Source organism: Suncus etruscus, chromosome 6, assembly GCF_024139225.1.
Source record: "Suncus etruscus isolate mSunEtr1 chromosome 6, mSunEtr1.pri.cur, whole genome shotgun sequence".
NCBI classification, from domain to species: domain Eukaryota; kingdom Metazoa; phylum Chordata; class Mammalia; order Eulipotyphla; family Soricidae; genus Suncus; species Suncus etruscus.
The window spans coordinates 117808745-117836157 of NC_064853.1; the positions used below are offsets into that span (position 1 = coordinate 117808745).

Consider the following 27413-nt stretch of genomic DNA (forward strand, 5'->3'; position numbering starts at 1 on the left):
TGGAGCTGCTCCTCCAGCTCTAAAATACGCCTGGGCCCGAGGCGCTGCTCGGCTCACACGCCTTCGCACGAACCGACTCCCACGGCGCGGAGCTGCTCGGCAGAAGGTGGCCGCCTCTGGGCCGCCCGAGTGGGAAGAAGGCGCCTCCAGACGCGCTCAGGACCCGCAGAGGCCGGAGCCCCGAGTTTGGCAGTCACCCCCAAGCCTTGCCTCACCTCGCCTCGCGACGCCCCGCCGCCGAACTACAAGTCCCAGCATGCCCCGCGCCTCGACCCGCCTCCCTCCGCTCCTCGGGCGCTCATTGGCTCAGAGGCCTAACGTGCTGCTTCCTCATTGGCTGAGGTCCCTGCCGCTCAATTAGAGCCCGAGCTCAATTAGAGCTGCCAAGGAAGAAAGAGAGGCCCCAGGCAGCGTGGGTGCCACTGAAGAGATGGAAACGCCGCCTCTGCGGCTGCGAGGCTGAGCGGCTTCGCTTCCCCGGGACTAGAGTCGGTGCGTTTCCGGCCGGAGGCCATTAGAAGGGGCACCGGAAGCCGGAAGTCCAGGGCCGGAAGTGCTCGAGTCGAGCCGAGAATGGCGGCAGGAGACTGGATTTGGCTGCGGGGCTGGGGCCGGCGGTGCCCGGGGGAGCCTGGGCTTCCCGGCCCCGGCCCTGGCCCCGTTGCACCTCTGCTGCTGCTGCTTCTCCTGTCGCCGGGGCCCGTGGCCGCGGACATCACCGATGGCAACAGCGAGCACCTCAAGCGGGAGCACTCGCTCATCAAGCCCTACCAAGGTGAGGCCTGGGCCGGGCAGGGGTGCGGGTGGGCCCAGGCCGAGCTCAGTTCCCGCCCGGGCCGGAGGGGAAGGTGCGGGCTCCTGGAGGGGCGTCCTTGCCCGTGGCCGCTAGCGAACGTGGCCCCACTTTGCCCGCTCTCTGCACACAGGGGTCGGCTCCAGCGCCATGCCCCTCTGGGACTTCCAAGGCAGCACGATGCTCACGAGCCAGTACGTGCGCCTGACGCCCGACGAACGCAGCAAGGAGGGCGCGATCTGGAACCGCCAGGTGAGGGGCTCGCGAGAGGCTAGAGCCGGAGCCTGAGCCCGGGACGGCTGGGCCCGTGGACAGCGCCACCTCGGGCGTACCCACCTCACCTGCCCCGGGAGGGAATCCTGTCACTGTCAGTGTATGTAGTGGCCCCCCCCCCGAATTTGGGGCTCTTCGATGCAAGTGCATTAAGAATTAATGCACTTAATTAATTAACTAGAGGGCTGATTGCCCTTACACGATGACTGGCCTGGGTTACATCCCTGTGTTCCCCCAAGTACCACCAGTTACCATCCCTGAACAGCGACCCCCACAAACACGCACAGATATATACAGATATAAGTCATGCAACCGATAAGTAGCGGAGCCCTGAATTACACCCCTTCAATAATAAGGGGAACAAAGGGAAGTTCCAGGGGGTGCAGAGAGATTGTTGACCCAGGTAAGCACAGGTTTTGCATGCAGAAACCTAGGGTGCAATCCTCAGCATTGCATGATTCCCTGTATCGACTCCAGAACCTGAAGTTAGAAGTAGTAGCTGTGGGCACAGCAGGTATGATCAACAACACAGACAGACACACAGAAGCAAAATGTAGGGTACGGGGACTGGAGAGGGAGCTTGCCTTGCATGTGGTCAACCCAGATTTGATTTCTGGCATCCTATGCGGTCCTCTGAGCACTGCCAGGAGTAATTCTACTTGCAGAACCAGAAGTAACCTCTCACCCTCGCCCGGTGTGGCCCCCAAACCAATCTCTTCCCTCATAAAAAACACTAACAAACCCAAGACATAGGGGCTGGAGTGATAGTAGAGCAGAGGGGACATTTGCCTGATCGCGGCATTCCATAGAGTTCCCTGAGCCCAACCAGGACTTATCTCTTGGTTCAGAACTGCTGAGGGAGGCTTCCCAACGAAGAACTGCATGTGCATGGCACACACGAGACAAAACAGGACCCAACAGGATCTTGAATGGTTAGTTTGCTGTGTGGTGGGCACTGACCTTCATGTGTCTTCACTTTTTGCCACATCTGGCTATGCTCAGGGATGACTCCTGATGGGACTTGGAGTGGGGGTGTATGTAATGCTTGGGATTGAACCCAGGTTGGACATGTGCAAGACAGGTGTCCTCCCATTGTACTATCCCTACTCCTCCATCAGGCCTTTTTGGAGGGTCTTTTAGAAGGACTACCTCAGAGAGTGGCCTTTGCTCTGGAGGTTCTAGCACTGTTGGCAGCAGCAGGCCTGTGTGGGCAGTGGCCTTTCCCAACCTCTGCTCTTCAGACAGCTACAAATCTCTGATCCAGAGTCTAGATCTGAAAAGGCAGGTAGGGTTGAGAGTGGGTCTGCATCAGTGGTCCTCAAACTTTTTAAATGGGGCCAGTTCACTGTCCCTCAGACCGTTGGAGGGCTGGACTATAGTAAAAACAAAAACTATGGGGCCGGAGAGATAGCATGGAGGTACGGTGTGCGCCTTGCATGCAGAAGGACGGTGGTTCAAATCCCAGCATCCCATATGGTCCTCCGAGCCGAGCCTGCCAGGAGCAATTTCTGAACATAGAGCCAGGAGTAACCCCTGAGCGCTGCCGGGTGTGACCCAAAAATCAAAAACAAAACAAAAACAAAAACTATGAACAAATTCCTATGCACACTGCATATATCTTATTTTGAAGGAAGAAACAAAACGGGAACAAATACAATATGTGGCTCACGGGCCTTAGTTTGAGGACCACTGGTCTGTACTTTGGAGAGAACCAGGTCCACCCATTTGGCTACTCTGAGCCTTTTCCGAGTCAAAGAATAGGACTCCTCTTTCTTCTACCCTCCCCTTCCCTTTCCTTCTCTCCCCTTCCCTTTCTCTTCTCACTTCTTCCCTTTCCCTCCTTTCCCTTCTCCCCTTCCTCTCCTTCCCTTCCCCTCTTGTCGCACTTCTTCACCTCCTTCCTCCCTTCATCTCCCTCTTCACCCACCCTTCTCTCTCCCTTCTTCCCCTTCTCTACCTTTCTTACTTTTTTTTTTGTTTGTTTTCAGACAGTACTCAGGGCTTACTCTTGACTGTACTCTGGAATCACTCTGGCAGTGTTTAGGGGACCCTATGGGTTGCTGGGGATCGAATCTGGGTCAGTGTCATGTGAGGCAGGTGCCATATTCCCTATATTATTGCTTGGACCCCATCTTTTTTTTTTTTTTTTTTTTTGGTTTTTGGGCCACACCCAGCGGTGCTCAGGGGTTACTCCTGGCTGTCTGCTCAGAAATAGCTCCTGGCAGACACGGGGGACCATATGGGACACCGGCATTCAAACCAACCACCTTAGGTCCTGGATCGGCTGCTTGCAAGGCAAACACCGCTGTGCTATCTCTCCAGGCTCTGGACCCCATCTCTTACTCTTTCTCTTCTCCCCTCACCCCTGAGTTTTTAGACTACCCCGATAATGTTCAGGGATGATTGCTGGTTTTGTACTCAGGAATCACTCCCACTGGTACTTAGGCTCCGGGGACTCTATAGGATGCCAGGCCTCCAGCTCTAGTGAGCACTCTGCTTACTCTTCTATCCATCCAGTCCCATGTCAGCCGCCTTTGAGAAATGCAGCCCAGGATTGAACTCCAGTTAGCTGCATGCAACACAATTGCCCTCCCTTATATACTATTGCTCCAGTCCCTTTTTCTCTCCTTTCTTTCCTCTCTCCTCCTTCTTTAACCCTTTGCTCCCCTCTTCCTCCCTTCTTCTACCCTCCCACTTTTCCTTCCTCCTTCCCTTTCTCATTCTCCTCCCCAAGCTGTGCTCTGGGAATTTGGGCCCCCACCAGTGATTTTCCACCCACTGGGCTAGCAGTTCACCAGGTGGTTCTACTCCTGGATGCTGGGCAATACTGGATCATCCTAGCAATGCTGATATCTCCTGGGATGCTGCTGCAGTGCTTTGGTGGGGTGGGATCGGCTGACAGACCAGTGTGATATGGAGGGAATGAGCTGGGATTTGTTTTCTTGCTTGCATGCGCCCTGACTCACCTATCTCCCAGCTCCTAGAATAGGCTTCTTGCCTTTTTCAGCTTAGAGGGCCAGAGTGATAGTATACCTGATAGGGGACTTATTTTGCACTGGCGGACCTGGGTTCAATCCCTGACATCCCAAATAGTTCCCACATCAACAGGCATGATTCCTGAGTGCAGAGCCAAAAGTACTCTGAACCTGCCCGGTATGACTCAAAAACATAAAAAATAAACAACTCCACCCTTTTCTGCTCATGACCTCCACCCTATTATTGTTTTTTGGAGAGGAGTTTAGGCACTCCTAGCGTTGACTCCTGGTTCTGCACTTAGGGATCACCCCTGGTGGGCTCCGGAGACTATATTCGATGCCAGGTATCCAGTTCTGGTGAGCACCCTGCCCATTGTCGTATACATCTAGTCCCACGCGAGCCTTTGAGGAATGCAGCCCAAAGCAAGCACATCCCTAGAAGCTCTTTGGATCCATGTAGTTACTGACTTTGTCTTTGTTTGCTCTGGGTATGGGGCATATCTGCAGGGCCTCAGGGGACCCTCCCAGGACCAGGTTGGTCCCAAATGACAATTCAGACTCTGGCCCATGTTCTTACAGGTCCCTCACACCAATCTCTACCCCCAGAGCATCTGAACTGCTAGTGCTAGGTTCTTGTTTTTGTGCCAAACAAGGCATTGCTCAAGGCTTACTCCTGACTTTTCTTTTCTTCTTATTCTTTTTTTTTTTGGTTTTTGGGTCACACCCAGCAGTGCTCAGGGGTCACTCCTGGCTCCACACTCAGAAATCGCCCCTGGCAGGCATGGAGGACCATATGGGATGCCGGGATTCGAACCACCATCCTTCTGCATGCAAGGCAAATACCTTAACTCCATACTATCTCTCTGGCTCCCTGATTTTTTTTTTCTTTTTTTTTTGGGGGGGGGTCACACCGGTGGCACTCAGAAGTTATTCCTGGCTCTGTGCACAGAAATCACCCCTGGCAGGCTTGGAGGACCATATGGGATACCAGGAGTCGAACCGAGGTCTGTCCTGGGTCGGCCACATGCAAGGCAAATGTCCTACTGCTGAGCTGTTGCTCCAGTCCCTACTCCTGCCTTTTCTCTCAGAATTATTCCTGGGGATCCTATGGAATTGAACTCGGGTTAGCCACGTGCAAGGAAAGTGCCCTCCCTGCTGTACTGTCATTACAGCTCCTTGAAGTTCTTTTTTTGTTCTCTTTTGTATCATACTCGACAGTACTTGGGGTTATTCCTGGCTTTGCACTCAGCAGTCACTCTTGGCAGGCTTGGAGATCATATGGGATGCCAAGGATGGAACCTGGGTTGGCCAAGTGCAAAGTAAGCTCCTTACTGCTGTACTATCTCTCTGGTCCCATTGACTCCTTGAAATTGTAAGTTCTGAGTCAAGTAGGGCCTCTGGGGTCCCTGGCATAATCTGGAGACATTCTCTGTTACCTGAAAGACAGATTTCTAGACTGCTGAAAGGTTCAATGAGCACAGGGTTTGCATGTAGGAGGCAGGATTCCATCCCTGGCCTCTCAGGTTTTCCTGAGTTCTTTTTTCTTTTTCTCCGAAAAAGAACCTGACACCTTTGGCCATCCATCTGGCCCTCTGCACTCATTCCCTTTCTCAACCTGGGCACCCTATTTTGGGCCATCTTGTCTCAGGACCCTTGCTTTTGTTTTGCTGTTTACGGCCCTGATACTCAGGGCTCACTCCTGGCTCTGCACTTAGACATCACTCAGGTGATGCTCAGGGGACCTTATGAGGTACCAGTCTGAGCCAGCAAGTCAAATCCCTCACTCAAAGTGCTGTTTCATCAGTACCTGCTTCAGGGCCTTTGCACATGCCAATCCTAGGTCTGGCCTTCTTTCCCTCATCTTTTGCTAGGGCCACTTCTCTTGCCCCTGCCACTGCCCCCTGTCTGCCTCAGCCCTTCTGTTGGAGGCTTTCCATTTTTTCAGGGAAATGGGTTGAGGAGAGTTACGGTTTTGGGAGAACAGGTGTGAAGTTGGTCCCATATTTGGTAGTCCTTGGGGCTGACTCCTGACTCTGTGCTCAAGGCTCAGTCCTCTTTGAGTTGGGTAATTGTATTTGGTTCCTAGGATCAAACCAGGGTTGGCTGCATGCAAGGCAGATTCCCTACCTGTGCTGTACTCATGCTGCAGCCCCAGGCCTCCAGCCCCTCTTTGTCTTTTTCTTTTTTCTTTTTGTTTTTGGGGATGTACCTGGCAGTATTCAGGCATTACTTCTGGCTCGTACTCGAGAATTACTCCCAGCAGTTCTTGGGGGACCATGTGGATGCCAGGGATCAAACCTCTTGGCTGCATGCAAAGCAAATACTCTAACTGCTGTGCTATTGCGCTGGCCCCTCCCCCCCTTGTCTTTTTAGTATAGGGCACACACAGTGCTGGAACTATTAGAAACTGTGTAGTGACAAGTGGCTTGATTGTCACTCACCACAATGGCTTGACCACACTCATCAACATCTGATGGTCTTGTGTTCTCTTGGTTCTGCTCAGGGATCACACCTTACAATGCTCAGGGGACCCATTGTGGTGCTGGGGATTGAACCTGGGCTGGCCTCATTCAAGGCAAGTGCCCTCTCCATTGTTCTGTTCTCCAAGATAATACTCCTTTCATTCCAGCTTAGAATACCCAGAATTTTCCTACCTTTGGTCCTTTTCTCCCACTGAATTGGGGGGAAGTATTTGCTGTGTGGGCTTTGGGGTCACAACTCGTGATCAGTGGGACCATGTGGTGCTGCTGATGGAATCTGGGGCTCTTGCATATAAAGACTATGCTTTAGGTCTGAAGAGAAAGAACAGCAAGTGAAGGTACTTACTTGCCTTGCAGGCAGCTGACCTGAGTTTAATTCTCAGCATCACTTAGGGGTCTGAGCCCACCAAGAATAAGCCCTGGGCACCATCAGTGGTGGCACTTTTCATAAAACAGAAAGAAAAGCCTGTACTCTAACACTGGACTGCCTCACTCTGTCCAGGATGCTGCTTGCACTTTGCTTATTCTTTGTCCTTTCATCTTGCTCCCCTGGGAGAGATACCCCAGCTGTAAACACATGGGAGCTGACTTGTTCTGGTAGAGATAAGGTGGTTTTGATGTCAGAGCAAATAGTACAGTGAAGTCACTTTCCTTACCCACATGACCGATCTGGGTTTGATTTCTGGTATCCCTTATGAGCTCACCAGGAGTGATTTAATAGTGCAGAGCCAGGTGTGGTTCAGAAAGAAAGAAAAAAAAAAAAGATAGATGGGGTGCAGGGAAAGCTCAGGGGTGACCCAGAACACAAGTGCCTGATGTTGAGGCCTGAAGACCCTGGGGGCTATACCTAGTGTTGATTGGGGCCCCATTGGGGTCTGAGAGCCTGTGTGCAGGCTGTAGTTGAGTTTTCTCAGTAGAATTGTGGATGATTGAAAGTATCCCTTTGTGTGAGTTAGTTCCAGAGATCAAATTGTCAAGTATTTGGTGGGGAGGAGGAGGAAGGATGGGAGGGAATGGGAGAGAGAGAAGAGAGAGAGTGAAGACAGAATAAAGAAAAAAGTGAAAGTGCTTGGCAGAACTGCAGGTTTTTTTGTTTTGTTTCGTTTTGTTTTGTTTTATTTTGGGTCACACCTGGGGCAGGGCTCAGGGATTACTTCTAGCTCTACACTCAGAAATCGCTCCTGGCAGGCTCAGGGGATCATATGGGATGCCGGGACATCATATGGGATGTTCTTCTGCATGCAAGGTAAACGTCCCACCTTCATGCTATCTCTCCGGCCCCCAGAACTGCAGTTTTTATTGAGTAAGAGACCATTCTGGTTGGGGGAGTAGGGTGTGAGAACCAAGCCAAGCAAGGGCCCTAAACTCAGATGAACCCAAACCCTAGTAAAAGCAGTTTTTCCTGAGACAGGTTAAAAGCATTTCTTTAGGCAGGTTAAAAGGTTGGGTACTTTCCCACTCTTAGCTAAATCGGAGGGAGTTAACTCATTTCCACTGAGTTCTACTGAGCCAAGGCAGAGTGAGTTAACTTAGAAATAAAACCACACTGGGCCAGGCGGTGGCGCTGGAGGTAAGGTGCCTGCCTTACCTGCGCTAGCCTAGGAGACGGACCGCGGTTCGATCCCCCCGCGTCCCATATGGTCCCCCAAGCCAGGAGCGACTTCTGAGCGCATAGCCAGGAGTAACCCCTGAGCGTTACCGGGTGTGGCCCAAAAACCAAAAAAAAAAAAAAAAAAAAAAAAAAAAAGAAATAAAACCACAGTAGGAATGCAGGGATGTCAAGACCCTCCCAATTCTGCTAGGATAGAGAAACTAAGTTGGTCTAGAATGTTCCACCTGATAAGGCCCCATTGACAACCGAAGTTGAGTCAGTGATAAGCTGAAATATCAATGCTAAGAAATAATGTGCTTTTTGTGCAAACTGATATAAGCCAATTATGTATGTGATGAAAGTTACAGGCCATTCATATATGCTGTAAAGATTGAACTATTTGTATTGACCAATGAAATGCTTATGCTGTTAATGCTTTTTTTTTATAAATTATCTTTATTTAAACACCGTGATTACAAATATAATTGTAGTTATATGATTACAGTCATGTAAAGAACACTCCCCTTCACCATTGCAGGATTCCCACCACCAATTTCCCAGATCTATCTACTCCCCACCCCACCCACACCTGTACTCGAGACAGGCTTTCTTTTTCCCTCATTCATTCACATTGTTATGATAATTTTCAGTGTAGTTATTTCTCTAACTGCACTTATCACTCTTATGTGGTGAGCTTCATGTCATGAGCTGCACCTACATGGGAAGATGGGGGGAAATAAGAGTTGGAACTGAGGCAGTAAAATATTAGAAATGAGATTTGTAGGGCGGTATCAAGGTCACAATACAAGATGGATGTTATGGATATATAAAATATATGCATACAATACTATCAATAGGAAAACAAGGAGAAAAAAATTCCAGTGACTGTCCCAACATAAACCACTACTAAAACGGCCTGCCCTCCTCCCAAAGCGCATTTCCATTAGTGTAGGGAGAGGTAGGGGGGAAGCCTGAGAAGCACTAAGAGTCCACCTGAACCCACTTCTGGCCATCTGAGCTGGCACCCAGGGAAGGCCTGGAGTCAGGGGAAAAAGACAAGGACGGCTGGGGGCCTGCCAAGCCTCCCAGCACTCCCCAGGCCAGGGAGAAGGGCTCTCGTATGGGGCCTCCCCAAACCCCATGCCTGGCAAGAGCTGGTCTCCAGAATCAAAGAAGAAACTGGAGGCCATATGTCTGCTCGCCCTCCTCCCCATGCACCTCCCCCCTGGAGTACGGAGGAGGGAGGGGGGAAGCCTGAGGACCACTAAAAGTCTACCTGAACCCACTTCTGGCCATCTGAGCTGGCACCCAGGGAAGGCCTGGAGTCAGGGGAAAAAGACAAGGATGGCTGGGGGCCTGCCAAGCCTCCCAGCGCTCCCCAGGCCAGGGAGAAGGGCTCTGGTATGGGGCCTCCCCTAACCCCATATCTGGCAAGAGCTGGTCTCCAGAATCAAAGAGGAAACCAGAGGCCAGATGTCTGCCCGCCCTCCTCCCCATGCACCTTCCCCCTGGAGTACGGAGGAAGGAGGGGGTAGCCTGAGGACCACTAAGAGTCCACCTGAACCCACTTCTGGGCATCTGGCACCCAGGGAAGGCCTGGAGTCAGGGGAAAAAGGCAAGGATGGCTGGGGGCCTGCCAAGCCTCCCAGCACTCCCCAGGCCAGGGAGAAGGGCTCCGGTATGGGGCCTCCCCAAACCCCATACCTGGCAAGAGCTGGTCTCCAGAATCAAAGAGGAAACTGGAGGCCATATGTCTGCCCGCCCTCCTCCCCATGCACCTCCCCCCTGGAGTACGGAGGAGGGAGGGGGGAAGCCTGAGGACCACTAAGAGTCCACCTGAACCCACTTCTGGCCATCTGAGCTGGCACCCAGGGAGCTGTTAATGCTTTTGATGTCTATATTAACTGGCTTAAGATTTTGCTTCAAGGTCCTTGTCAAGACTCCATTGGTTGGATGAGACTGGACCTTGGCCAAGCCGAATAAACTCCCTTTTGCATCTTACATTATCAGAGGTGGTCTTTGACTCAGTGCCGACTCTGTGGTCAACTCAACCCTAACAGACAGAAGTCCTATCCTTGAGCCAGTCCCACCAGATTTGCTTGAGACAGACATGTAAAAGTAGGAAAAGACATGTAAAAGTAGGAAAATCTTGGGGCCGGAGAGATAGCACAGCGGCGTTTACCTTGCAAGCAGCCAATCCAGAACCTAAGGTGGTAGGTTCGAATCCCAGTGTCCCATATGGTCCCCCGTGCCTGCCAGAAGCTATTTCTGAGCAGATAGCCAGGAGTAACCCCTGAGTATCACCAGGTGTGCCCCCCCCCCAAAAAAAAAAGTAGGAAAATCTCTATTTTGGGTAAAACTAAGTTGTGAACAAACAGAATCAAAGAAACCTAGGTGATCTTTGTTTAAGTTGTAAGCCAACAATCTACCTTGTGTCTTTTTATTTCCTTTTTTTTTTTTCTGACTGCATTTGGACCACATCCAACATGAAGCTCAGGAGCTCCTCCTAGTGGTACTCCAAGGACCCTATTGTGTGCTGGGTTTGAACCTGGGTTGTCTGCATTCAAGGCAGATTCCATATTCCCTGTGCTCAAGCCCCCACCATGTTTCATTTCTGTGTATCTTTTTTTTTAGTGGGGGAATGGGTCACACCCTGTGATTCTCAGGGGTTACGCCTAGCTATGTGCTCAGAAATTGCTCCTGGCTTGGGGACCTATGGGACTTTGGGGATTGATCCTAGGTCTGTCCTGGGTCAGCCACATGCAAGGCAAATGTCCTACTGCTCTGCTATTGCCCCAGCCCCTCTGTGTATTTTTTTTTTTTTTTTTTGGTTTTCTCAGGGGACCTTATGGGATGCCGGGATTTGAACCACCAACCTTCTGCATGCAAGGCAAACATGCCTTACCTCCATGTTATCTCTCCGGCCCCATATCTTTTTATTTTATTATTTGTTTATTTATTTATTTATTTATTTTGGTTTTGGGGCCACACCAGGTGACACTCGGGTTACTCCTGGCTCTGAGCTCAGAAATTGCTCCTGGCTTGGGGGACCATATGGGACGCCGGGGGATTGATCCATGGTCTGTCCTAGGCTAGCGTGGGCAAGGCAGACACTTTACTGCTTGCGCCACCGCTCTGGCCCCTCTTTTTAATTTTTTTGTAGTAGGTGATCTCTGTTAGGAAATTGGTATCGGGGCCGGGCGGTGGCGCTAAAGGTAAGGTGCCTGCCTTACCTGTGCTAGCCTAGGACGGACCGCGGTTCAATCCCCCGGCGTCCCATATGGTCCCCCAAGCCAGGAGCAACTTCTGAGTGCATAGCCAGGAGTAACCCCTGAGCGTCACCGGGTGTGGCCCAAAAACCAAAAAAAAAAAAAAAGGAAATTGGTATCAATCAGGAGGTATTGATCAATCCCTCAGTTGATCTATCTATCAATCAAGAGTCCAGTAGAGGACTGGAACACCCAGTCCCTCACCTCACCCCATTGGGCTCAGGGGCCTCTCTGGGCTTAGCCGGGGTGAGCCATGCTGATAGATGGACTTGTCCTGTTGCTTGTGGCCTTGGGCCTCCCTGACCCAAGGGGAGGGCAGAGAAAGAGGGCTGGGAACCAGGTTCTACTTTCTCTTTGGAGCCACACCACCAACTGCCACCTCTGCTTCCAGGGTCCACTTCCTGTTTTACAGCCCTCATAACTTCTGTTTGTAGATTTTATTTCCTACTTTTCAGCCCTCATCACTTCTGCGTCCACGTTTCATTTCCTGCTTTGTCATTGATGCTTCCTCCTCCACCTTTCATTTCCTCCAGTGCAGCTGCCACCAGTCCTACTGCACTGTCCACTTTCTTACCACTTCCTCTTCCAGAGCTGCCTCCACTTAGGGTGCTTTTTTGTGTGTGTGTGTGTGTGGTGGCCACACCCAGTCGCACTCAGGGGGGTTACTTCTGTGTCTGTGCTCAGAAATTACCGTATGGGATGCAGGGGATTTAAACTAGGTCAACCGCATGCAAGGCAAATGCCCTACTCACTGTGTTATTGCTCCGGCCCCCAGGTTTTTTTGTTTGCCAGGGATCACTCCTGGAGGAACTCAACCATATGGGGTTCTGGGAATCGAACCCTGGTTGGCAATGTGCAAGGCAACAACCTCCGCTGTGCTGTCTCTCTGGTCTTTCTCTTAATTTTCTTTGGGTGGGTGGGGAGGCCACTTCCAGTGGTTGTGCAAGGGATGGAACCTGGGATGCCCAGGTGCAAAGCAGATGTTCATCCCTTTTTTTTGCAGGGGCATGTTTTGACCCACCGAGCGGTGCTCAGAACTTACTCCTGGATCTGCACTCAGAAATCGCTCTTGGCATGCATGGGGGACCATATGGGATGCCGGGGATTGAACCCGGGTCTGTCCCAGGTTGGCAGAGTGCAAGGCAAATGCCCTACTGCTGTGCTGTCACTCCTGCCCTCTGCTCCATCCCTTTCAACTATCTCATGCCCCCCCCCCCCTTTAGGTATGGGGGAGGCCTTTGAGACATACCTGGCTGTGATCAGGGCTTACTCCTAGGTCTGTACTCAGATTATTCCTCTAGTAGGGGTTGGAACACCATATAGGATGCTGAGAATTGAACCTGAACCTAGGTTAGCTGTGTGCAGGTCAAATGACCCATCTACTCTACTAGCTTGCAACTCCCTCTTTTTAAATTTTGTTTGATTTTTTTGTTTTTGCTTCATACCTGATGATATTCAGGAGTTTCCTGGCTCTGCACTCAGGAATCACTCTTGGTGATGTTCAGGGGACCATATAGGATGCAGGGGATCAAGGCTAGGTTGACCACATCTAAGAAGAGTACCCTCCTTGCTGGACTATCTCTGCAGTCCCTCTTTTATTTGTTTTTATTTTATTTATTTATTTAATTTTTTTTTGGTTTTTGGACCACACCTGGTGGTGCTCAGGGGTTACTCCTGGTTGTCTGCTCAGAAATAGCTCCTGGCAGGCACGGGGGACCATATGGAACACTGGGATTCGAACCAACCACCTTAGGTCCTGGATCGTCTGCTTGCAAGGCAAACGCCACTGTGCTATCTCTCCATATTTATTTTATTTTTTATTTTTTTGTTTTTGGGCCACACCCGGCAGTGCTCAGGGGTTACTCCTGGCTATCTGCTCAGAAATAGCTTTTGGCAGGCACGGGGAACCATATGGGACAATGGGATTCTAACCAGCCACCTTAGGTCCTGGATCGGCTGCTTGCAAGGCAAACACTGCTGTGCTATCTCTCCAGCCCCTATTTATTTTTATTGTTTTTTTTTTTTTTTCGGCCACACCCAGTGACGCTCAGGGCTATGCACTCAGAAATTGCTTCTGGCTTGGGGGACCATATGGGACACTGGGAGATTGAACCATGGTTTGTCCTAGGCTAGCACATGCAAGGCAGATGTCTTACGGCTTGCGCTACAGCTTTGGCCCTAGCCCCTCTTTTTTTTTGTGGGGGGTCACACTCGGCAGCGCTCAGGGGATACTCTTGGCTCTACGCTCAGAAATTGCTCCTGACAGGCTCAGGGGACCATATGGGATGCCGGGATTCGAACCACCGTCCTTCTGCACGCAAGGCAAACGCCCTACCTCCACACTGTCTCTCCGGCCCTCTGCCCCCTTTTCAATGGAAACATACATGCGTACACTCACTCACGCACACTGTCCAGCTTGGTGGCTGTCGTGGGGGATGGCACCAGCACCTGCTGGATTAGCTTCCTTCAACCTGTCACTCAGTGAAGACCATGTTTGCTGCCAGAAAGACTGTGACTGTGATCTCGCATGGGCCACAGCCAGAATGGACCTGGAGAGTCTGAGCCATCCCAGCAGGGTCTGAACCACAGCCAGGTGGCAAGCGCCAGTCTGTGTGGCTTTCATCCCTCCAGCTGACCAGCCCCTCCCCACAGTTTCTCAGTCAGTTTCAGCGAGTCCCTCACCACATGCCAATCCTTTCTCTGGCTTCATCTGAGAGTGTGTGTGTGTGGGGGGGGGGGGGGGACTCTACACCCCACCATTTCTTTGCTCAGCTAGGAACGAGGCCTTTCTAATTTGGAGGTTCTTAGGTATCTCTGGACTTGAATTCTTTTTGTTGGTGAGGTGGGAGCCCCACACCTGGCAGTGCTCAGGGCTTACACCTGGATCTTCTCAGGGATCATTCCTGGCAGACTCAGGGGTTCCTGTGGGGTGCCAGGGATTGAATCTGGGTTGGTTCTCTGCAAGGTGAGTGCCCTATTCTCAATACTATCTTTCCAGCCCTCAGATTTTGGAGTTTCTCCGTGGCTGGGGTGCTGAGCAGCTTAAGCCAATCTCTCTGCTCTGGAACTGGGATAGTGGGGATGGTTGGTGGAACATGGCTGCCTCAGTTTCCCCTGTTGCCCTCAGCCTCACAGGGGCATGCTTACTCAGAAGCCCCTGGGATGATCCTCAGCTGCCACTGTGAATACTGGTATACCCCCAGCCCCACACAACCTATTGTGCAGTGGAGCTGGGTGTGTGACTCACCTCTAGTTTATCTGCCTCACACATTCAAGGCTCTGGGTTCAATCCCTAGCACCAGAACTATTAGATAACACTTTCTGTTAAAGGTCTGGAGCCTGGTACAGCCTGGTAGGCACTTAACTTGCATGCGATCGCCCCAGTTCAGTCCCTAGCATCACATGGTCCTGAGTCCTGTCAAGATTTTTTTTGTTTTTGTTTTTGGGCCATACCCGGTGACGCTCAGGGGTTACTCCTGGCTATGCGCTCAGAAATTGCTCCTGGCTTGGGGGACCATATGGGATGCTGGGGGATCGAACCGCGATCTGTCCTGGGCCAGTCGCATGCAAGGGAATGCCCTATTGCTGCGCCACTGCTTTCACCCCCCTGTCAAGATTGATTCTTGGCTCAGCCAAGAGTAAGCCCTGAGCACCGCCAGGTGTGGCTCAAAATCCCCTCCAAAAAATTCTTTTTGGAAAAAACTGAGACCCAGTGGGATAACAGTCCTGTCACCTGCTTCCAGCCCAGGTGGTGCCCTTCCTAACCCCTGTGATGCTCAAGGCTTACTCCTGGCTCTGGGCTCAGGGATCACTCCTGGCAGTGCTTGGTAGACTCTGTGGCATGCTGGGGATCAAACACACAATCCAAGCTTACATTCCCTGCTGTCGTAACGCCCCAGCTGGCCCCTGGGGCATGGCGGTCAGTGCAGATGGTGGACTGGTGGATGAAGCCTAGAGGCCCCTAGGAAGGGGTTTCTGTAGTCAATGACCCCTCAGTGCCTGGCTGTGTCTGTGAGGGAGAAGGGCCCATCTTGTGGGTTATTCTGAATCCTGTGTCCCCCAACTCCCAGCCCTGCTTCCTTAAGGACTGGGAGATGCACGTGCACTTCAGAGTCCACGGTGCGGGCAAGAAGAACCTGCATGGGGACGGCATCGCCCTGTGGTACACACGGGACCGCCTGGTGCCAGGTAGGAGGCGCTGGGGTGGGAGTCCCTGTGTCACTGGGGTCTCTCCTATTAGATGATGCTTCTTTTTCTGTCTGCGCACTCAGGGCTTGTTCCTGGCTCTATGCTCAGGGATCACTTAGTTTTTCTGTTTGTTTTGGTGCATACCTTGCAGTGCTTAGGTTACGAGGAATCAAACCTGGGTGGCTGTGTACAAGGCAAACGCCCTCCCCACTGTACTATTGCTCTGGCCCTTAGTGGCCATTTCTGGTGGGTTTAGTTAGAGCCCTCGTGGATTACCAGGGAACAAACCTTGTTCATCCTTCTGTACTTTCCCTCTGGCCTGATGCTGCTCCTCTTGAAGGGAGCATGGGAAAAGCTTGCCAGCTGTTGACTATGGCTACTGCCTCCCCATCTCAAATTTGGGAGGGCTCCCTGCTACCCCTCCAGCACCACCTGCATGTGCTTCCTCTTTTCCCCCTGTGATGTCCTCCTCCCAGGGCCCGTGTTTGGGAGCAAAGACAACTTCCATGGCCTGGCCATCTTCCTGGACACATACCCCAATGACGAGACCACGGAGGTACTTATTCCCTTCCTCTGAGGTCGGGGTGGGGCTCCTTGTGACCGGCCCTGCTCCTGATGGTCTCTCACTCCCCCCAGCGCGTGTTCCCCTATATCTCGGGCATGGTGAACAATGGCTCGCTGTCCTATGAGCACAGCCGGGACGGTCGTGCCACTGAGCTCGCAGGCTGCACTGCTGACTTTCGCAATCGTGAGCATGACACTTTCTTGGCCGTGCGCTACTCACGGGGCCGCCTGACGGTGAGTGGGGAGGAGTGCTGGGCAGGGCTGCTGTGGGACCAACTGGGTTGTGTAGGCTACTGGCCTTGAGGTGGGGACATGGGTAAGGTAGAGTGCGGCAGGAAGGCGAGGCCTGAGCTGGAGGTGGGAGAGATGGGCAGGACTGAGTGGCAGTTGGGCATAGTCTGACTTAGGCGTGTGGCCTAAGTCAGGAGGGGGAACATGGGTGGGACCCACATCTGGATGCGAATGTGGGTAGGGCTGCAGGGAGCTGGGCATAGTGTGGTCTGGGCTCGTGGCTCAAGCCAGGGCCTGGCAAATGGCAGGGCTGTGTGAAAGGGCAGGCATTGTGTAAGGCTGACTACAGGGCATGGCCCCCTTTGGGGGTTGTGGGCAGGCCTTCTCTGTCTGATATACTGCCCCAACCTGTCCCCAGGTGATGACCGACTTGGAGGACAAGAATGAGTGGAAGAACTGCTTCGATGTCACTGGGGTGCGCCTGCCCACTGGCTACTATTTTGGAGCTTCAGCAGGCACTGGTGACTTGTCAGGTAAGTGTCTGAGCTAGGTTGGGGCACTGAGTGGGAGGGCCAAGGGCTGGAGACCAGGGCCTACAGACAAAACTTACCTCACTAGAATCCCACAGAGATCACAGAGACACACCCCCATACTTGGCCTCTCAATTCCCAGGGGCCCCTGTTCTACAGAGAATGGGTGGACCCTTTGTGAGCTTATCTTGTGACCCAGCTACTGTCTAGACATTTCCTCTTGACCCTGGAGTGTTGGTGTCTGCAGGCGCTTTCAGAATATTTATGACAAATAAAAAACTGTTTTCCTTGTTTTTTTTTTTTTGGTTTTTGGGCCACACCCTGTGACGCTCAGGGGTTACTCCTGGCTATGCGCTCAGAAGTTGCTCCTGGCTTCTTGGGGGACCATATGGGACGCCGGGGGATCGAACCGCGGTCCGTCCTAGGCTAGCGCAGGCAAGGCAGGCACCTTACCTCCAGCGCCACCGCCCGGCCCCCTCCTTGTTTGTTTTGAGGTGAGTACCCAGTGGTACTCAGGGCTTATTTCTTTTCTTTTTTTTTGTTTTTTTTTTTTTGTTTTTGGGTCACACCTGGCAGCGCTCAGGGGTTCCTCCTGGCTCTATGCTCAGAAATCGCTCCTGGCAGGGGCCCGGAGAGATAGCATGGAGGTAATGCGTTTGCCTTGTATGCAGAAGGACGGTGGTTCAAATCCCTCATCCCATATGGTCCTCTGTGCCTGCCAGGGGCGATTTCTGAGCATAAGAACCATGAGTATCCCCTGAATGCTGCCAGTGTGACCCAAAAACCAAAAAAAAAAAGTTTTAAATATGGGACTTTATTTCAAGGGACACACGGTGTTCAGGTGACTATATGGTGCTGGGCATGGAATTTAGGGAACCCTTGTCCACATCAGAGTCCCCTGTTTCTGGAGTAACTTTGTAGTGTCCATGAGTATACTCAGCAATCCCAGTAACTGTCCCTCATCACGAGGCTGGACTCAATCTCTGGAATACCATAGGATCCCAGAGCATCACCACAAGTAATTCTTTTTGTTTGGGGGTGGGTATCGCACCCGGTGGCACACAGATTACTCTTGGCTCTACGCTCAGAAATTGCTACTGGGGGCCGGGTAGGTGGCGCTGGAGGTAAGGTGTCTGCCTTGCAAGCGCTAGCCAAGGAAGGACAGCGGTTCGATCCCCCGGCGTCCCATATGGTCCCCCGAAGCCAGGGGCGATTTCTGAGCACATAGCCAGGAGTAACCCCTGAGCGTCAAACGGGTGTGGCCCAAAAACCAAAAAAAAAAAAAAAAAAGAAATTGCTACTGGTTGGCTGGGATGCTGGGATTCGAACCACCATCTGTTCTGGGTTGGCTGCATGCAAGGCAAATGCCCTACCACTGTGCTATCTTTCTGGCCCCCATCACAAGTAATACTTGAGTACAGAACCAGGAGTATTGAGTATTTAGCATTGAGTTTTGTCAGGTGTTACCTCAAAACAAAAACAAAACATCCAAAAAAAAAATCCAGAAACCAGATTTTTTTGAGTTGATGGTTTTTCAGGTTGGGGTTACAGTGGATAGAGCACTTGCCTTGCATGTAGCTGATCTGGGTTCCCAGGATTCCATATGGTTCCCCTGAGCATTGTCAGGAGTGATCCCTGAGAGCAGAGCTAGGAGTAAACCCTGAGTGATGCTGGGTGTGCCCACCTCCCCCAATAAACAAAAACAAATAAAATTATTTGGGCTGGAGCAATAGCAAAGAGGGTAGGACATTTGCTTTGTTTGTGGCTGACCCAGGTTCTATTTCTGGTATACCATATGGGTCCCATAGCCTGCCAGGAGTAATTTCTGAGTGCAGAGCAAGGAGTAAACCCTAAGCGATGCTGAGTGTGCCCACCCTCAAAAAAAAATCACCTAGGATTTTCAGGTCTATCTCCATTGCTCTTGAAAAAAAATTTTAGGAGACAAATAATGAAGTAAAACAACTTTCTTTAGAGGTATAAGGAAGGAAGAGAGAGAGAGAACTGAGGGTCTTCATCTCAGGTAGGAATGCAGGCAATCCCAGAATGGGGTGTGTTGGAATAACTGGTTTTCACCCTATTCAGGGTAATTTTTCTTTGCTTGTGCTTGTCACTCATGGACTGTAAGGATTGGTCTCTTAACCCTGCCTGTTCTCCACCAGGGAGTGGTTCTCTCTTCCTAATAAAGATCTCTGGTCAGAGAAACTGCTTGTGGTTTTGGTTCCATAGATAGTCTGTCTACTTGCTGGTATCTTTTTCCAGCTAGTAGATAGTTTGTGGTGGAAGTTTTCCTGAATCTGTTTTATCGCTATAATCTTGTGTGGATTATTTGCTGAGTCAGTGATGCTTCCAGATGTGTTCCCCAGCCCCCTTGTGCCACGAATAGGGGTCTTGTCTACAACTGGTGAGATGTTCCCTGGGGTGATTTCATAGTATTCAAATGGATAGTTCCACTTTGGATAACGAATCTAATTCCTGCCTGGTTCAAAGTTATGATAATAGCTTGGCTCTGGGTCAAGGACCTTGGCCTTTCTTCAAGTCTATTGCTACCTTCTTTATTCCATTGATCAATATAAATATACCAAAGTACTAATTTACATATTGGTCATTCTAATATTGATCCTAATAGGCATTGTGGAATACTGCAATTTTTTGCAGGTTACTGCAATTATCTGCAAGTCCTGCCAGGCTGCAGTTATTTGCAGAGGCCCAAGGCTACAAGGGCTGGGTGCTGCAAGGCTCTTAGGCCTCCTCTGAGGCCCAGCTACTTGGTAGGGCCAGGTACCTACCCAGGGATGCCAATTTGTAGCAACTACCGGGAACAGAGAGAGTGAGAGGGGGAGATGGGAGGGGGGAGAAAGGGGGGAAAGAGAGGGGGGCGAAGGGAGAGAGAGAGAGAAGAGAGGAGAGGAGAGGAGAGAAGAGGAGAGAGGGGGTGTCAGAGAGGGCCTGGGGAAACCTGTAGATATGAGTTTGAGAGAGATAAGAGGGCTAAGTACAAAGCAGGCAGCATCTTGCTGATTATTTCTGGCACTCCGTGGACTGGCCAGCGCTGCTCTGGTCACTATCCTGGGCTCCCCCTCCAACTGTCCAAGTTTTTTTTTTTTTTTTTTTTTTTATTTTTTATTTTTTATTATTTTTGGGCCACACCTGCCGGTGCTCAGGGGTTACTCCTGGCTGTCTGCTCAGAAATAGCTCCTGGCAGGCACGGGGGACCATATGGGACACCGGGATTTGAACCAACCACCTTTGGTCCTGGATCGGCTGCTTGCAAGGCAAACACCGCTGTGCTATCTCTCCGGGCCCCCAAGTTTTTATTTTTATGCCCATTGTGCCAGGGTATGTGTCCAAAGCCAAGACCAACTGCCATTACATTAATAGACATAATTTATATGTACTGTGCAATGTGGGATGCATGGACCAAGCTTTCTGAAATGCCTCCAACTTCGAAAAATAAAAGCATTTTCCAGAAGTGACATGTGCCCAAGCCAAAAGCCCCAAAGCTGGTAACTCATCACCCTCCACTGGCACTAGGCTGGAGGAATCGCCAGCTGTTAAGATTAATGTACCAGATGAAACAAATGCTGGAGATGGGCCAGCAACAGCCCCTTCAAATGCTGAGTTTGAAAGTGGGTCCGTGGGGCCCGGAGAGATAGCACAATGGAAGGGCATGCCTTGCATGCAGCCAACCCGGGACAGACTCAAGTTTGATTCCTGGCATCCCATATGACCCCCAAGCCTGCCAGGAGCGATTTCGGAGCACAGAGCCAGGATTAACCCCTGAGCGCCACCTGGTGTGGCCCCAAAACAAAACAAAAAAGTGGGTTCATAAGATTATCCCCACTCCTTTTTTCGCCACAACTCCATAGAGAGTGGAGAGAGTATGGGATAAGAGCAGATCCAGAACTGGCTCCCTCCCATCAGGAAAACAACCAAACTCCAACCTATCCAGGTTTAAACATGTAAAATCTCTCGGCTGATTTAAGAAAGTATGCTCAGAGGATGGTCCACTTTCTCCATTTTGTGTTGAATTCTTTAATAATCTGGAGTTATGGTAGGTGATTTTTTTCTCATTGGTCTTTATTTTATAAACCACGTGGGGGCTAGCGTCCCCACGCATAAAATATATATTAATAGTATTGTATGCATATATTTTACATATGCACACCCGGCGGTGCTCAGGGGTTACTCCTGGCTGTCTGCTCAGAAATAGCTCCTGGCAGGCACGGGGGACCATATGGGACACCGGGATTCGAACCAACCACCTTAGGTCCTGGATCGGCTGCTTGCAAGGCAAACACCGCTGTGCTATCTCTCCGGGCCCCCATTTACCCATTTTGCCTTCAATACCGTACAGGTCAATCACAGACCAAAGTCTTTCGCTGAATTTAACACCCCACCCAACTATTTCAAAATTTTCCTTCTATATATTTGTTTTCTCTGTCCTTCTCTTTGTTATCTGTTAAATAAGGAAGTCTGTAGAAGTGTTCCTCCATTTAAAGTTTATGTTAGAACCAAGTCAATTGAATTGTTGGACTTGTTCTAGTGTCCCCATAGGCACCAGTCATGCCATGTGGCATTGTTCTTCCTTTGCATAGACACATTAAAATGGGAAATTATATACAAACACGTTCTTATCTAATAGAGATGGGAACACACAAATCTTGTAATGCAGTGGGACCTTACACCCTGAACATTGTCATAAAGACCTGGCTAAGGCCTCAGAAGAACGGGCATTGTCCATTTACCCCTGAACCAGGGATGCCGTCTACAAAACAACCACGGCTGTGTACTACATCACCTGAAAGCAATCCTCTACCAGGGAAGACCCTACCATTGCTCTAGCATAGACCTATTCAACAGAGACTTTCCTTTAACACCTAGAGAACTTAACAACAACAATGACCTGCTTTCAGGACTGAGCTCTCTGCATCACCCTCTTATTGTGAGTGAAACTAAAGGATGCTCCGTATCATCCTGACTTTGATGTAGGATATGGACATATTCCAGGTTCCTTAGCTATAGAAACCTGACAACAACAACAGTGACTGTGAAAAATAAAAGTGTATTGGCACTACAGACAATGATTTGAGTTGAACAACCTAGTATGCCTGGAGCCTAGAGTTGGTCTTATGCCAGAAAACTTCAGGAGTAAGGTCTCCTTGTATTTAGGCCAAGGCTTTTCCTTTCCATGTCCCCTATATTTTGCTGGGCCTATGCAAACGATTGCCACTCTTTGCTGTGCTCCTTTGACTCATCCTTAATGAAATAATGTATTATGATCAACTGTGTCAACAATACTATAGCCTGTAATGTTAAAGGAGTTACATAAATTTTGTGGCTTTAGATTGCTTTGTGTACTGCTGAGAAATGTTATAATGTACTACCATCTGGGGACTTGAGGGACAAAGTAATTGTGCATGTGTTTTGTTTTATTTTTCTTAATTTTTTTTGGCTGAAAATTCAAAATTAAGGTGTCAGCAAGGGGATTTCTTTTGTGAATTCTGTTTATGGGTGATTCCTTTCCCACTGTAACTTCACATTGTCCTTTCTTTGCATCTTTGTCTTCAAAAAAACACTAAAGGCACTAAAACACTTGGTTGAGGAACAGCTAAAATTGGAACACATTGAGACATTTTCTGATTAGAATTATCCTGTTTTTGTTATTCAAAAGAAATCAGGTAGCTGGCGGCTGTTATCTGACTGATGAGCTGGTTCCCATGGGACTTTACAACCAGCCTCCCTTCACCAGCAGGGTTCTGAAAGGCTGGCTTTTGATAGTAATTGACTTAAAAGACTTTTTATAACATTTCCATTTACCCCAAAGACAGAAGGCATCTCATTTTTTCAGTTCTTTCTCATGCAGCAGTTTTAATGTACTTCTATAGCTTGCTGACCTGCTTAAGGACAGAGAATTACAGTGTCCGTATGAATATGTCGTCACTTGTTTGCCAGCCACAAAAAATTTAGACTGCCCCCATTTCAATATCTGGGCTTTGTTTTGGAGTGTACAGGAATCAGAAAATTTCCTCACCAACTTACTGCTAAAGGATTTTTTTCTTTTAATTTCCCCAACTTTTACTGTGCCTGTGCAAATTAACAGTCACTTTGGGGATTTATTTTACTTATGTAGCCCGTCTCAAAAATTTTTTTTGAACAGAAAGGGTGAAATAGTTAGATTACACCCTGCTTTTACTCAAAACCAAAGCATTCCCCCAACTTCCTCTTTCCTTTTTCACCTATCCCTTTCATATGTTCATCTCCCCTGCCCAGGTGACTTTGTACTGGTAGAATAAAGAGGTGTCAGTTTGGCAGGTCGGAGAGACCAAGAGATGAGAAATCATACAACTCCATGATTCTCTCCTGACTGGCTTGAGTTATTAATTCTTTGCAACTACTGTGCATCACGCCTGTTCACCACGGGCTGGAAATATGGTGTGTGGAGTGATTTCACAGGGGTGGTGACCTGCTTGCCTTTGTAGAGTTAGTTTTATAGGTTTTCTTCTTAACTGCCCCCTAGATGGGGTTTTTCTACCTAGGTCAGAGCCCATCGCTAGGACATTGCCAAGTAGAGTCTGAAACTTTTGGTTTCCATCTCCATGTCTTATCACAACCACTGTTCCTGTTGGAGCTTCTCTCAGTGGAGGTCCATCCTTTTGGGGGGAGCCAGAGCCCATTGTTCTGGGGGCCACACCTGGCAATATTTAGGGGTTACTCCTGGCTGCACCCAAGAATTACTCCTGGTAGTATAGGGGGTGGCCATATGGGATGTCAGGACTCAAACCTGAGTCTGCTACATTCAAGGTAAGCATCCTATCGGCTGTTTTATTTCCCCAACCCCAGCAGACCCATGATTTAGGCTCCGAAGTCTTTCCCACCCCTGCCTTGGGGAGACAGCCTGCAGGAGTACCTGGAGAGAGTAAGAGGTGTCAAGTCTTTTCTGTGGAGCTGGGCAGGGCTGCACAGCAGGCTGGGCCACTGGCTAACAATCTCTCGGCTCACAGATAATCACGACCTCATCTCGGTGAAGCTCTTCCAGCTGATGGTGGAGCACACACCTGACGAAGACAGCATCGATTGGACCAAGATCGAGCCCAGTGTCAGCTTCCTCAGGTCGCCCAAAGGTAGGTGCCCACCTGCGAGGGAGTATCAGAACACCCAGAGAGATGGCAGGACATGGCCCTGGGCACTCTTCAGGGCACTGACCAACCATCGGTGCTTCCAGACAGCCAGGGCCAGCTGGAGAGAGACAGCACAGCTGGGAAGGTCTCACCTTGCACACGGCTGAGCCAGTTTTGATCCTGGTCCTCATAGTCCTGCCACATAGACCACATAGACCTGAGCACAGAGCCAGGAGTAAGCCCTAAGCACTCCTGGTGTGTTCCAAAAAACCGGTAAGAGTCCAGAGCCACTCCTGGAACCGTGACGTTGTGCCTCTGGGACTTGGGAGTGTGTGTGCTTGTATGGGGGTGAGGCTAGGGACCCTAACAGGCATCTGTTGGCAGGTTGACTCAAACTAAAGGGACCCTTGGTTGTGATAGGCCTGGCTTTAAGACTCAGTTTTTAAGCATTTGGGGGTCTATGCCAAACTTGCCTGCAGAGTTCATTGAATGTACTAGGTCTACTCCTTCTTTTTTACGAAATTAATCAGTTGCTCAACCCTAAATTTGACTTGTTTTGGGTTTGGTTTGTTGGGGGGGGGGGAGGCACTATAGTGCTCAAAGATTATTTCTGGCTCTGTGCTCAGTTATTCCTGGTGGATTCAAAGGATTTTTTTTTTTTTTTTTTTTTTTTTGTGGTTTTTGGGTCACACCCAGCAGTGCTCAAGGGTTTTTCCTGGCTCCAGGCTAAGAAATTGCTCCTGGCATGCACGGGGGACCATATGGGATGCCGGGATTCGAACCGATGACCTTCTGCATGAAAGGTAAATGCCTTACCTCCATGCTATCTCTCCGGCCCCGGATTCAAAGGATTTTATTGGGTGACAGGAATCATATCCGGGTTGTATAAGTCTCTGGCCCTAAAAATGGACCTTTGACCTTTATTTTTTGAGGGGTAGAGGTCAAACCTGGCAGGGTTCAGGGGTTACTCCTGGCTCTGCACTCAGAAATTGCCCCTGGCAGGCTTGGGGGACTATATGGGATGCCGGGAATTGAACCACCATCCGTCCTGGGTTGACTGTGTGCAAGGCAAACGCCTTACTGCTGTGCTATCTCTCTGGCCCCATTGACCTTTAAATTTAAAAGAGACAGGTGCTGGGGCTGGAAAGATAGCATGGAGGTAAGGCGTTTGCCTTGCAGTAGGTCGGTGGTTCGAATTCCGGCATCCCATATGGTCCCCTGAGCACTGCTGGGTGTGACCCAAAAACTAAAAAAACAAAAACAAAAACAGATGCTCACGAGAATCTGACCTCTGAGTGGGTCCAAGTACCCCATTGCTTACTTTGGTGAAAGGATTTTCTAACCACTCTGGGCTTTCAGATCTACCCCCACAAACCCTGGTGGCCAGAAAGGGAAGGGTTAACTGATTTTCAGGCTTACCCACTTATCCCCATAGTAGAAGGTCTTGGAGCTTCCGCACTGTCTAACAGTGGCCTGGGAGCTCTCTAGAGACTGACAGGGAAGCTTCCAGCCCTCCTTTTCATAGAGAAGGCCTCCATGTGGGCCTCCACAAGGACATGACCTCTGCTGGGCAGGGCTGAGCACTGTGTGGGGCCTTTATTTGGGGGAAGGCAAGTGCCTGGCTATACTGAGGTTCGCCAGTAGCCAGAGGCTAATAGCTCTATCAAGCAGAGGAGCCAATCTTGGGGCCTGGGCCTGGTTGAGAGGAGGGCTGAGAGGACTCCACGGTGTGTAAACAGGCATGGCATTATTGGCCCCACCAAGGACTGGGAGCTGCAGAAGGCACCCTCCTGGCCTCCAAGAGGGCAGCATCCTGCATGTCATTTAGGTGGGATTCTAGATACCATGTGTTGGGCTTAATGCCCTGCTTTCAGTAGCAGAGGAGCCAGTGTAGAGCTCAAGAACCCCCTATCCCCTGAAGTAGCCAGGTGATTGCTGGTTGGGACCTGGGGCAGAACTGGATGTCCCCTAGGCACCCCATCGTGGACCGAGTGACTCTAAGGATCCCAGATCCAATTTCCCCAGCCTCTTCCTGCAGATGGTGGTCAGAGCAATTCCCCTGGCCCCTGCCACTCTCCCAGGGCTGCTGGGGTTCAGGACCATCGTCTGGTGCTTCACTCATTTTCTTCTTCCACAGACAACGTGGATGACCCAACGGGGAACTTCCGCAGTGGCCCGCTGACAGGCTGGCGGGTTTTCCTGCTGCTGCTGTGTGCGCTCCTGGGCATCATCGTGTGCGCTGTAGTGGGGGCCGTGGTCTTCCAGAAACGGCAGGAGCGGAACAAGCGTTTCTACTGAGCCTTTGTCGTGTCTGGGGCCGCTTTTGTTCTGATTTTCCAACCTAGGATTGTAAGAGCCACCTGCAGCCCACCTTTCATAACCCTTTCAAAGAAATCATTAAAGTATTTTCTTATATCGGCTTCTTGCCCTCCTGCAAGGGGCTGCAGGGGAGATGGGGTATTAGAGCGGACTCGGGCACCTGTGAACCAGGGGGGTCTGGCTGAGCTAGCTGTGGCCCCCTCCAGACGCTGGCAACACTGGACCCTGACCTCCTTCCAAGGATCCAGCGAAGCATTGGGTGCAAGCAGGGACAGAGCCAGGGCAACCTCGCCCCCACTCTGACCTCCCTTTCCCGAGACGGATCCCCAACCAAGTGAAGCGGGGTTCACGGCACGTGTGCGTTTCCCCAATAAAGTGAGCTACCAAACCCCAGCGCTGTGATTGTCCTCAGGGCCTTGACATTCTTTCCTGCCGGCTCCGGGGCCAAGCCAGACCCGCCGCAGTCCAGGTGGAAATCGAGCATGGCTTGGCCTGATGGGTGGTCTCAGCTCAAGGAGAGTGTTCTTGGGGCTGGACTATTGTGTGGGCAGGATGGCCTGTTTCTGTTTTTTTGTTTGTTTTTGTGGGTTTTTTACTTTTCTGTGTTTTTGTTTGGGTTACACCCATCCATGCTCAGGGGTCATTCCTGGCTCTGCACTTAGGAATTACTCCTGGTGAAGGGCTGGAGCAATGACGCAGTGGTAGGGCGCTTGCCTTGCATGTATCTGACCCAGGACAGACCGCAGTTCGACCCCCGGCATCCCATATGGTCTCCCAAGCTAGGAGCGATTTCTGAGCGAGCCAGGAGTAACCTCTGAGTCTCACTGGGTGTGGCCCAACACTCCAAAAAAAAAAAAAAAAAAAGGAATTACTCCTGGTGGGGATTGAATCTGACCTCCCCACATTCCAGGCTGGCATGAATGTCTCCCTTTCTTCTTGTCTTGTTCTTGACTCTGTTGTCTCCTGTATATATACCCTCCTTTCCTTTTGTTTGGTTTTGGTTTGAGAACTTCACTTGTCAGTGTTCGGGACTTTCTTCTAACTCTGTACTCAGGGATCACTCCTGGCGGGGCTCAGGGAAT

At 50.5% G+C, this 27413-nt stretch overlaps 1 protein-coding gene across 1 annotated transcript; it reads left to right on the plus strand.

Annotated features, from left to right (window-relative positions):
• Positions 1-463: 463 nt before the first annotated feature.
• Positions 464-26724, plus strand: LMAN2 (lectin, mannose binding 2). Its single transcript, XM_049775744.1, has 8 exons — positions 464-775; positions 927-1045; positions 15452-15569; positions 16046-16125; positions 16206-16367; positions 16783-16897; positions 23896-24015; positions 26150-26724. The coding sequence occupies exons 1-8, from the start codon at positions 574-576 to the stop codon at positions 26308-26310; spliced, it is 1077 nt and encodes a 358-aa protein (XP_049631701.1). The 5' UTR covers positions 464-573; the 3' UTR covers positions 26311-26724.
• The last annotated feature ends 689 nt before the right edge of the window (positions 26725-27413 follow it).

Coding starts and splice junctions, on each gene's coding strand:
- LMAN2 (XM_049775744.1), top strand. CDS start 574: ATGGCGGCAGGAGACTGGATTTGGCTGCGGGGCTGGGGCCGGCGGTGC. Junction 16,126..16,205: donor CCAATGACGAGACCACGGAG/GTACTTATTCCC, acceptor CACTCCCCCCAG/CGCGTGTTCCCCTATATCTC. Junction 24,016..26,149: donor CTTCCTCAGGTCGCCCAAAG/GTAGGTGCCCAC, acceptor CTTCTTCCACAG/ACAACGTGGATGACCCAACG.